Source organism: Styela clava, chromosome 5 (genome assembly GCF_964204865.1).
Source record: "Styela clava chromosome 5, kaStyClav1.hap1.2, whole genome shotgun sequence".
Taxonomy (NCBI): Eukaryota; Metazoa; Chordata; class Ascidiacea; order Stolidobranchia; family Styelidae; genus Styela; species Styela clava.
In genome coordinates, this window is record NC_135254.1 from 1,784,005 (window position 1) to 1,795,783 (window position 11,779).

Here is an 11,779-nt window from a genome sequence, read left to right on the forward strand (position 1 = left end):
TAGACCGGATCACACCCGCGGGTCTTAAATCACCCGCCACTGGTCTATTCAATATGCCCGACATACAACTAAGAACACTCAAAGTTAACAAATAAAATGTTTGTCATATTAGTTTGCGAACGCTATAGCTTATGTCGCAAAAGTTTTATGAGTACGAGTCTCTCGAACAAAAAAATCCCGTTTTACCCATTTGGATCTGACTATCCCTTAATGGGTACCCTGTGTCACCTGGGTCATGAATTGACTCTGGAATATTAATTACATGCCTCTATCCCCTTCCCAATGCCCGCAATATAAGCCAAAATGGTCCGTCTCGAAGCTTGTCCCGTCATCGCCAAAAATTGTTTGGTTTGCTTTCAAGTATAGAATCTCAATGAAGGAGAAATTGTAACGACCACCTGGGTTTATTCCGTCATTCAAGATCATTGAAGGCTGAAAAAATATGTTTAAGACGTAACAGTTTTAGAAAAAAAAATGGGAGCCGACAGTCTCTGCAGCAATATGTCTCATCTTATTTCGATTTAAAAAGACTTTTTTAAAAAGGTAGATAAACGCATTTTAGAAAAATAAAAAAAATCGTTTCTATCACATCCTTATATATTATAATGATGCAGAATAAAAAAAATTTGCTCTAAATATTTTTCACCAAATTAATATTTTCGCCCCACTGCAATAGAAACAAGGCCAGTTATCACTCTCTCGAATGAACCAACATGAAGAGACCGAAATAACGTTGTTATCGCTATTCTGTTTATTACGGCTGACTTTGATTAAAAATTCTTGAACAAAATTTTTTGAGAATCCTGATTCAACAACTCACCACGGTAGGGAGAATAGCGATATCACTCTTTGGCAGCGTCACGCAGAAAGGGGTCTAGTAATCCATTTGGAGATACTTGATTGGTAACTCTAGCACGTTTGAACGGGGAGGAACAACTGTTTGTATAAAAAGTGTAAAAATCCCTGAGGAACCACGGGGTACAAAGGGTCAAATTTTGAAGATTTTCAATGAATGCCTTATTATATATCGAATATGTTCAATGAATGCTATTTTATAAACAGTATGTAGATATACCACAATGTATTGAAGTAGAACAGAACATAATAAACGCACAGTGTAATAGGGTGCAACAAAAATATTCTGTTCATTAGTTTGCTTTATATATATACCACAGGAAGTGACGTCAAACAAAACACCACACGCGAATATAAACTGCTTTCAACTGCACAAATATAAAAAGTAAATTAAGTTTGTATGCTGCGTTATGCAGATGTCTTTATGTTTCATTTTTCAGATACAGCACAGATAAAATCGCTGCCTGATTACTTGCTATAGCCAGTCGTATATAACAGACTCGATGATTCTACAAGCGCCTGCCGATCTGTTTTCAATGAGTGGTTTGGAATATGTGTGAACTTGATGTCGTACAACAATGATTGATAGATGTTGCATATCTGCTTTGCGTATGTATCGTAAACTATATAATGAATACCCAAAAATATATAATTGTCGAAGATTACGCCATGCCGGTGTTTATTCTAATTTAGCTGTTATCTGTCTATGTGTACGTATCAGTGACTCAGTAACTCAGAACAGGCACAGCTTGATGGAAACTTTTATTTATCTTCAATTTATCTGCATTATTTAATATATCATGTTTTTCATGAATGTTGCATATCAACTTCAAATTTGCATCCTAAAAAGATCGGAATAGTCAAAAAATGTCTCTAAAATTGATCCTCCTGAAACCAACCAAAAGCTCTGGCCAGAGCTTAAAAGATAAGCAACATATGATACCATCGGATATTTTTTTTACAGATATTTACTTTAGAGCTAAGCATTTAGTTGCGTCATCAAACCTTTCTAGAAGCGAACATGGACTGCGTCAAAATTATTTTGTTCATCTTTCTCATCTGTGGCTTGCGTGCGGAGCTAGAAGTTCCGGGTAAGATTTGTGTAAGATAAAATTATTAAATAACTTATCCGTCGTCTGATACCAAGAATTGTAAAATTTAAGAGCTTTTTAAATCATTTGCAAAACATTCATAGTGTAGCAACATCTATAATTTTGTCACAAGATGTCGTTATATTGAACTTAAAAATATCACGTTTCATTTTGACAGCTGGATCCTGCGTTTCCAAGATCGTGAATGGGAAACTCGTCCAAGTTGGAGATTGCAAGGTAAATTTTTGTTGCTATTTTTATCAGGGCTTTACGTACTTGTCTCCAAGTAGGGCTTTAGGAAAGCAGCCATTGATACTCCCAGAACTGCAATTTTTGGAAGAGCTTTCTGAGTTGCATGGCCAATTTTAAATCAGACTTCTGCATCTCACGCAACTAATATAATCTAATATAACTTACGTGTTATATTCTCTTCACTAATCAACTGCATTTTTTATTTATTTCACAGAAAGACGATGGATCTGGTGAGTTCGCCCTACTTCATGATATATATTATGTTTGAAAATACTTACGTGACCGTAAACGTATGACAGAATTTTGAGTCATAAATACGTACGAAATGGTCCAAAAATATTCTCTTCGTATAAGATAGTCAAAGTATACAGTGGTTAAAAAGTTTAACAATGGCCGACAATAAAATAAACAAGAGAGCTATGCTCAAATATATGGACACGTAGAGTCACATAATTTTGATGACGTCATAGCTAAAAAAAAAGTAATAGCGTTCTGAAGAAAATTTTTATCTTTAACCACTGAAAATTTCAAAGCAATTGGTCCAGTATTCGAAGAGAAAAGCGACTTTTTAAAAATGTGTCAAAGAACAAGAACAACAACATAATATTGAAACGATCGTTATGTCCACTACGTGTCCAACAAAGAGATGAGAGCTGAATTCACGGCGGTACCGGTACCTAACGTAGGTGCGGTACTGAGTTAGCAGTCAGCCAGCATCTTACCTGTACACTGTAGGCCATATACGATAATTGATCACAGAACAGTTGTTCCCTTGCAAATTTTATGTTGTTTACACTCTAGGACAGATAATTGATCACAGAACAATTCTTTCCTTTCAAATTTTATGTTGTTTCCAGTAGACTCTCATCAAAATAAACAAATATAGTAGGCTACAAGTGCTACAACGCTTGCATTACTGCACTGGTAGGACCGTGAAAAAATAAGTTACGGTAATTTCATTGTGGTAAGACACCGGTACCGGCACCAGTATCGTACTTACGTACTGAGCTACCAGTACCGGTACCGAACCTGTAGGTCTGATATTCCGTTCCGCATACGATAGGCTATAAAACTTGCTTTGCAGCATTAGTAATACCGCGGAAGGCATAAGTCAATTTCACTGCGTTACGGTACCGGTATGGCAACTTACCAGTACCGACCTACAGTAGCTGTAGTACTGAGCAAGACAATCGATCGCGAAACCGCTTGAAATAGGTGTAAAACAGTGTTCCCATGAGTAAAAATAAATACCGCGAAATTTTGTATGAAATATCATATCTCATAGGATTCATATAAAATTTAAGAATAAATAAAAGTAATAGCCTTCTGGGGGAAAATATAATCTTTACTCACTGAAAATTTCAAAGCAATTGGTCCAGTAATCAACGAGAAAAGCGATTTTTTCATAACGATACCAAGAAGAAGACAAATAAGAACAAGAACAACAAAAATACCAAAACGATCGTTATGTCCACTAACGTGTCCAAAAAACTGTGAACGATATAATATGATAAAAACTGATTTAAAATGCCATAAGCCTACACACAAATAAAATATGTTATTTATTTACAGAAATCGCCAGATTGATCCAGAACAGTCTTGATGAAAAGAAAAATGCTGAAAGTAATTTATATTTCAGTTTTCAGATTTATAATATGACTATAAAATATAAAATATGCTACACCGTCAAAGCATCAGTTTTAATTTTCTTAAGCTTTCAAGTATTGAACCCTGAATTGTCCCTGGGTGATTCACCCTCCATCAACCATGTGTCTAAATTGATAGCTATTATGAAATCTAAAACAGATTTGTTCTGTTGTCTCATCGACTTTCCTCATCCCAAAATTATTAGATTACAGTATTTCCAAAATTCCCATTTTGAAAGGAAAATTTATTGAATGAGCAAAGCGACAAAATCTTAATTCCACATCGTTAAAATATTCCGAAACTTTAATAAAAAAATCCAATGACAGCAATATGTTGTTTTCAGTTAAATGTGACTTTAAATACCATTCCAAATGCTACAAAGCAGTTGTGTATGGTACACCGAATGTCACCTTCTACGACGCTCAACTAATTTGCAAATCGATGAATAACGGAAAACCAGCGAACATTTACGATCTCGCGCATTACAAGTGGCTGCTCCCTCATATTCGCTTACTGATACCTGCGGAATGGATTTCCATCTGGACTGGGATGGAGTATAAGGTCAGTTAATAAATCACAATTTTAGTAGAGTTTGACTAATTTTTATAAACTTCATAGGGTCAAAGGTTGGCTCAAAGCTTGTCTTTAATAAAATTACCAAATAATGAGCTGGTTAATGATGCCTCATGGTTTATTAATGGATTGGAAAATTAGAAAAACCCAATATGATTGTAACTTTAAATATAATGTGACGTCATAGACGAACCGTGCAATTGATATTGTGGTATTTGCCGAATACTTCAGAATTTGTGATATTTCCAGTAATTTCTAGTTTTCACTCATTTTCATGTAGTTCCTACACATAACTTACAAGACTTCATCTATGATGACTACATTTACTATAAAACTTATTACTGAAAGCAAATATTTTCATTTTTCATCCAACATGTCAGTCGCATTAACATTTCAAGCAACAAATTTTAAAGCCTTCATTTAATTGTTACAGAACAATCAGCTTTTGTTGTCAAGTGGAGGACCAACCACTATAGCAACTGAAGTGTGGTATCCTGGTTATCCGAAGTCTGATGCATCGTGGACAAATGTCGGTGTTGATGTTAATAAAGATCCAGAGTCTGCAAGTCAGGGAATGTTCAATGAAAAACCATCCGGGCCACGCTACGGTGTCATCTGTGAAATATAAAACCAGCTCAAGACCTGACAGAACTCCGTTGACGGGCTGAATGATATAAACGACAAGGAGTTCTCTCTTTTTATTACTCACCGATATTATCCCTTTACTATTATCAACCGTATAGCCCATGCCTTGAAGTAGTCGCCTTGTCTATTGGAACTTTTTGCTCAGAAAATAAAATTCATGGCTGTCTCCTTGTGATTTCTGTTTTTAACCGAAAATAATAATAAATATTGATTCGATCATTTGTGAGTTTGTTACTATTTTGTCAGTTCATGGGAACCCACCAGAAAAGGAAATGAACCGCAAAATAGATTATTACTCATGCGTGTAAAATAACCACGCCTACCATATCTTGGGTTAGGGCAGGTATATTAGGGAGAGAACCTCTGAAACAAACTTAGTTCAGTAGTAGTCTGATAACTAAGAACTCTGCTTGAGACCCAAATTAGGCAAATAAAATTCAACTGCGTTAGGAGACTCATGAATATGACTTTGAATAATTATACTTTAGGTTCACATAAAACTTTATTCAGTACAATTCTACCAAAGATAGTAAAATGTTACTCAGCATTATTTGAACAGCTAGAAAGCACACTTAGATCTCTAGTTTCTTAATCAGCGATTCCCGCGACTCCCCAAGGGTTCCTCAATTGGAGAATGGTCCCAATGCTAGGCGCAAAACGTTAATCGGCAAAATTCATCAAAGCTTGTAAAACGTGACTCAGCATAATTTGAACAGCTGGAAACCACTGTTGGGTGTAAAAGTTTCTGAACGTCCCGTCGCGAGTCAGGTCATTTTACGAGTTATCCGAGTCAATCGCTGAGTTAAATTCCACTGTCGTCAGTTGATGTCGATTCTGAGTCATCCCATGCAGTCTCTTTATAACAGTGGTTCTCAAACGGTGGGAGGCGCCCCACAAAGGCATCGCAGACATTTTTTTTGAAGGGAAAAAAGGGAATCTTTTCAACGCGACTAGACAAAACATAAATGCGACTCGGCTTAATATAGGGTGTCCATGAAGTCCTAAATTATTTAAAATTGCAAACAGAATTTATCGACACCATATATAGTTTGGCCCCCACAAATGTATTGATGAAGTAAAAAAATACTTCAATAATAATTACTGGTTATAAAAAAAAAATAGTTATATTGAGAACAGACTCCACAACAAAACTAAAATTGTGAACGGACTCTATGGACACCCTGTATAGTGTAATTCACATCCTAAAAACCGTATTTTTTAATTTTTTTTTCTCAAAAATTCATGCCTTTCTACAAAATAGTAATGGCGGATTCCTGATTGTTTCCATAGTTATGTAATGTTCATACAATTAAAAAATAATCTTCTTTTTTCTGATTTTTTATTCCGTGAACAATATATATCAATATGCAATGTTTTTTGGTTTATTTTATCCAATAATTTACAATTGTAATAGAAAAAAATAAAGAGAAAAATAAATGCTTTACATCACGAAATAAAAATATTGTAATTGAACAATCCAGACTCGACAAGTAAGTACAATCCAATTATTATCGAATTCTAGTTAAATGACTGAGTTTTTTTCGAATTGCAAGGTTGCAGACAGATCGCGGTGAATCGGCCCGAATAAGATCAAGAGAACTCAACATAAAATGCTTGGCACAAATCGGAATGACTTCCAATTCCCCCAAAAGCGCAGCAATTGGTCACAAATAGTCTTCATTGGTCGATAAAAGCCGACATAAATCGGAAACAGCAGACAGTTATTTGAAATGGCAAAAATGCTCGCGATTGACCAGAAATAACAGTTGGTAGTCTGAACCAGAGCTTCCTAAACTGGGGGTCACGACATCCCTGAGGGCCTCGCAACTAATTTGAGGGGTCGCAAGAAGTATGCAAAACACTATATATATCTATTTTACTTTTTTAAACGTTGATTCAAAACACAATTTATAAAACTAGTGCAAAACATAATCTTCACTATTTCGATAGAATCAAAGAAGCAGTGCGCCTGCATAACAATGCCGACTTTGATCGTTAGACCCGAGAAGATGAGCGCTTGCATAACAAAGCCAAACAGAGGTCACGGAAAAATGTTATATATTGGGAAGGTTCACAAGCTTAAAAGATTGGGCATCCCTGGTCTAAACGTCAAGCCATGGGTTAAAAACGGGGTGGATTATATGCGTAATAAGAGGCTGTGCATTGAACTGAAGGCGATTGCTTTCTCAATAAATTATCTGAAGATGGAAGCAAGGTCGTCGAATTCTGATTGCGGTTAAAGGTCAATGATAAGGATTTTCAGTCGAACTTCACAAAACGAGGGATTCGGTTTTTCGAATTGAAGTTTCGAATTACAAAACGTTGGAATAAAATCATACTTCTCGATTTGAATTTATATTACTTTAAGATTTCTTTGCATCCGCCAGTTTATTGTGCTGTTTCACACGAAGGATAGGATTTACATATTTATCCCGGGAAGAGGAAATCCGATGAGACGGGTTAACAATATGGCGAATCACGGCCTCTCGCCCGGTTACCATTCCATGTCGCGTATGGGATTAGCTAGCCAGGTATTCGTTTCAGATACATGGACTTGAACAGAAATCGGCAAATCATTTAAAATCAGAGCTTTTCATTTGAATATTCTACCCAGCGAATCTTAAAGCCAATAGGCGATTTGAGTGCATGTGTGTGTTTCCATCCACAATCTGCAAAATTCAACAATTGTTGGCGCCAGGGAGACTCATGGTTTCCGATTGCAAAACGATGTTTCGATTGTTCGTTTTTTAACGATTATCGAAGATGTTCAATGAATGCTATTTTATAAACAGTATGTAGATATACCACAATGTATTGGCGTGCAAGAGAACATACTAAACGCCCGGAGTAATAGGGTGCAACAAAAATATTTTGTTCCTCAGTTTGTTTGATATATACCACAGGAAGTGACCTCAAACAAAACTTAACACGCGAATATGAACTGCTTTAAACTGCAGAAATATAAGAAGCGAATAAAGTTTGGATGCTGCGTCATGCGGATGATTTAAGTTTCATTTTGTAGATACAGCACGGATACCATGACTGTCTGATCACTTGCTACGGCCAGTCGCATATAGCGTACTCGTTGATTCTATAAGCGCCTGCCGACCATACAATTCAACGGAGCGTGACGACTGCCGCCAGAACCCCATTTTACCTTGCTTTGAGGGGACGCTGCGATGTTGCTGTGCATTTGAATGTGGTTTGACGGTAGATGATCTGGAGGATCGTTTTTTTGTTAAATCCAAATACTGTGCTAAAGTAGGTTTACCGTAATATGTCAATGTTTGAGTTTAAAGGTACACTGTAGGTTAGTTTGACACGATGTTCGGTCCTTTGATAGTACTGCAGTACGGGTGCACCACTACGGTACTGGTACTCAACCCAATTTGCAAACAGACCGTGGTAATAACCTGCAACATAATTTGTTAACTTTTAGAAGCAATTGGCAGGCTATACACCCCTGCCTTTGTCTGCGTACTATGGGTCAAGTAGACGAACACGATATTTCAAAGCTGGTACGAGTAGCAACAACTCGAATTCAGAAATAGTGCGGTATGGCGAGCGTCCCCTCGATTATCAGTGAAAACTTTGGTTATCGATTGCAAAACGATGTTTCGATTGTTCGTTTTCTAACGATTATCGAAGATGTTCAATGAATGCTATTTTGTAAACAGTATGTAGATATACCACAATGTATTGTCGTGCAAGAGAACATACCAAACGCACAAGGTAATTGGGTGCAACAAAAATATTCTGTTCTTCAGTTTGTTTGAAATATACCACAGGAAGTGACCCTCAAACAAAACTCAACACGCGAGTATAAACTTCTTTCAACTGCATAAATATAATAAGTGAGTGCAGTTTGGATGCTGCGTCATGCGGGTGTTTTTATGTTTCCTTTTTTACTTACAGCACGGATAACATCACTGTCTGTTCACTTGCTACTGCCAGTCGCATATAGCAGACTCGTTGATTCTGTAAGCGCCCGCCGACCTGTTTTCAGTGATTGGTTTGGAATCTGGGTGAACTTGATGTCGTACAATAATGATTGATAGGTGTCGCATATCTGCTTTGCGTATGTATCGTGAACTATATCATGAATACCCCAAAAATATATAATTGTCGAAGATTACGCCATGATGGTGTTTACAACTAATTTAGCTGTTATCTATCTATGTGTACGTAACTGTGTACCAGTGATTACTGTGTACCAGTGATAACTTAGAACAGGCACAGCTGGATGGGAACTTTTATTTACTTTTAATTTATCTGCATTATTTAATATATAATGTTTTTCATGAATGTTGCATATTTGTTTGGAATTTGTATATTAAAAAGATCAGGAAAGTCGAAAAAGGTCAAAAAATACATCATCCTGAAACCAACGAAGAGCTTATAAAGTAAGCAACTTATAATACCTTCGGATATTTTTACAGATATTTAGTTTATAGCTAAGCATTTAGTTGCGTCATCAAAGCTTTCTGGTAGCAAACATGGACTTTGTCAAAACTATTTTGTTTATCTCTCTCATCTGTGGATTGGTTGGGGAGCCCAAAGTGCCGGGTAAGAATTCTAAAATGTAAGAGTGTAGCAACGCCTATAATCTTGGAACAAGTTACCGTTGAATTGATCCTAAAAATATCCCATTTTGACAGCTGGATTCTGCGTTTCCAAGATCGTGAATTGGAAACTCGTACAAGTTGGAGATTGCAAGGTGAAGTCAAGTTACTATTATCATCAGGTGTTTTCACTGTTTGACTCTAAGCTGGGCTTTGGTTGACAGTCACTTTATGTATGGAGTTACTTTGTCTCCAAGCAATGCCTTAGGAAAGAGACCATTGGTACTGTTAGGGTTAATATTTTTGTAAGAACTCGATACTTTTTTGTTAAATTTCCAACCCAATTTTCAATCCGATTTCTGCATCTCACGCAACTAATATAATCTAAAACAACTTACGTATTATATTCTCTTTAGTAATCAACTGCTTTTTTTTATTTATTTCACAGAAAGACGATGGATCTGGTAAGTTCGCCCTACGTCATGATATATATTATGTTTGAAAATACCTTTGACACCGTAAAAGTATGACAGACTTTTGAGTCATAATTACGCTATAGTAAATGGTGCAAAAATATTCTCGGCGTGTAAGATAGTTAAAGTATACAGCGGTTACAAAGTTATTAGGGTCGTCGATGAAAAAAACTATGGACCTTAAATATGATGAAAACTGATTTAAAACGCCATACATCACACACAAATAAAATATGTCATTGTTTTGCAGATATCGTCAGATTGATCAAGAAGAGTCTTGATGAAAAGAAAAAAGCTGAAAGTAATTTATATTTGAATTTAAAGATTTATAATTTGACGATAAAATATGCCACACCGTCAAAGAATGAGTATTTAATTTTATGACCCTAGTCTGTTACAACTTTGCCCACCAACCATGTATATTAACTTGATAGCTATTATGATGCCTGAAAAAGATTTGTTTGCTTTATTTATGTTCCGTCATATCAACTTTCCTCTCTCCAAAATTAGTAGATTACAGTATTTACAAAATTTCTATTTTGAAATGGAGCAATCCGACAAAATTTAAATCCCAGATCGTTAAAATATTCTAAAATTTTAATATAAAAGATTCAATGACAACAATAATGTTGCTTTCAGTTAAATGTGACGTCACATATGAGACAAAATGCTTCCGAGCAGTTGTGTATGGTACAAACAATGTCACCTTCAACGATGGAATATCAATCTGCAAATCAATGAACGGAAAGCCCGCGAATATTTACGACCTCGCGCATTACCAGTCACTTCGCACTTACTTACGTTCACTGATTTCTGCTTCTTCGACACATATTGCCATCTGGACTGGGATGGAGTATAAGGTCAGTTATTAGATAACAATCTCAGCAGAGTTTGACTTATTTTTGTAAACTTCATCGGGTCAAAGGTTGGCTCAAAGCTTGACTTTAATAAAATTACCTAACGATGAGCAGGTTAACGATGCGTCATGGTTTATTAAAGGATTGGAAAATTAGAATAACCCAACATTATTGTAATTTCAAATATAATGTGACGCCATGGACGAACCGTGCAGTTGATATTGTGGTATTTGCCGAATATTTCAAAATTTGTGATATTTCCTGTAATTTCTGGCTCTCACTCATTTTCATGTAGTTCCTACACATAACTCATTACGGAAAACAAATATTTTTATTCTTAATCTAATATGTCAGTTGCATTAACATATCAAGCAACAGATTTTAAAGCCTTCATTCAATTGTTACAGACAAATCAGCTTTTGCTGGCAAGTGGAGGACCAACATCTATAGCAACTGAAGTGTGGTATCCTGGTTATCCGCAATCCAAGGCATCGTGGACAAATGTCGGTGTTGATGTTAATAAAGATCCAGAGTTTTCAAGTCAGGGAATGTTTAATGAAAAACCATTCTCGTCACGCCAAGGTATCATCTGTGAAATATAAAACCAGCTCAAACCCTTACAGAACTTCGTTGACGGACTGAATGATATAAACGACAAAGAATTCTCACGTTTTATTACTTACTTATATTATTCCTTTACTATTATTAACCGTATAACCCATGCCTTGAATTGGTCTCCTTGTTTATTGAAACTTTTTGCTCATAAAATAAAATTCATAGATTTCTCCAACTGATTTCTGTATATAACCGAACATGATAATAAA

At 36.0% G+C, this 11,779-nt stretch overlaps 2 protein-coding genes across 2 annotated transcripts; both read left to right on the plus strand.

Annotated features, from left to right (window-relative positions):
* The first annotated feature begins 1,818 nt into the window (after positions 1 to 1,818).
* On the plus strand, positions 1,819 to 11,779 carry LOC120345143 (uncharacterized). Its single transcript, XM_078112378.1, has 6 exons — positions 1,819 to 1,946; positions 2,125 to 2,183; positions 10,074 to 10,089; positions 10,349 to 10,399; positions 10,738 to 10,958; positions 11,363 to 11,779. Exons 1-6 carry the CDS (start codon positions 1,877 to 1,879, stop codon positions 11,555 to 11,557), a joined length of 612 nt encoding a protein of 203 aa, XP_077968504.1. The 5' UTR covers positions 1,819 to 1,876; the 3' UTR covers positions 11,558 to 11,779.
* LOC120345142 (uncharacterized) lies at positions 3,776 to 5,046 on the plus strand. The gene is made up of 3 exons (XM_078112604.1): positions 3,776 to 3,821; positions 4,189 to 4,406; positions 4,852 to 5,046. Exons 2-3 carry the CDS (start codon positions 4,287 to 4,289, stop codon positions 5,044 to 5,046), a joined length of 315 nt encoding a protein of 104 aa, XP_077968730.1. The 5' UTR covers positions 3,776 to 3,821; positions 4,189 to 4,286.

What these genes read in the sequence shown, in the direction of transcription:
- LOC120345143 (XM_078112378.1), top strand. Translation starts at nt 1,877, where the DNA reads ATGGACTGCGTCAAAATTATTTTGTTCATCTTTCTCATCTGTGGCTTG. An exon ending in TGCGGAGCTAGAAGTTCCGG is followed by an intron (nt 1,947 to 2,124) that starts GTAAGATTTGTG and finishes TCATTTTGACAG; the next exon opens with CTGGATCCTGCGTTTCCAAG. An exon ending in TGAAAAGAAAAAAGCTGAAA is followed by an intron (nt 10,400 to 10,737) that starts GTAATTTATATT and finishes TGTTGCTTTCAG; the next exon opens with TTAAATGTGACGTCACATAT.
- LOC120345142 (XM_078112604.1), top strand. Translation starts at nt 4,287, where the DNA reads ATGAATAACGGAAAACCAGCGAACATTTACGATCTCGCGCATTACAAG. An exon ending in GGACTGGGATGGAGTATAAG is followed by an intron (nt 4,407 to 4,851) that starts GTCAGTTAATAA and finishes TAATTGTTACAG; the next exon opens with AACAATCAGCTTTTGTTGTC.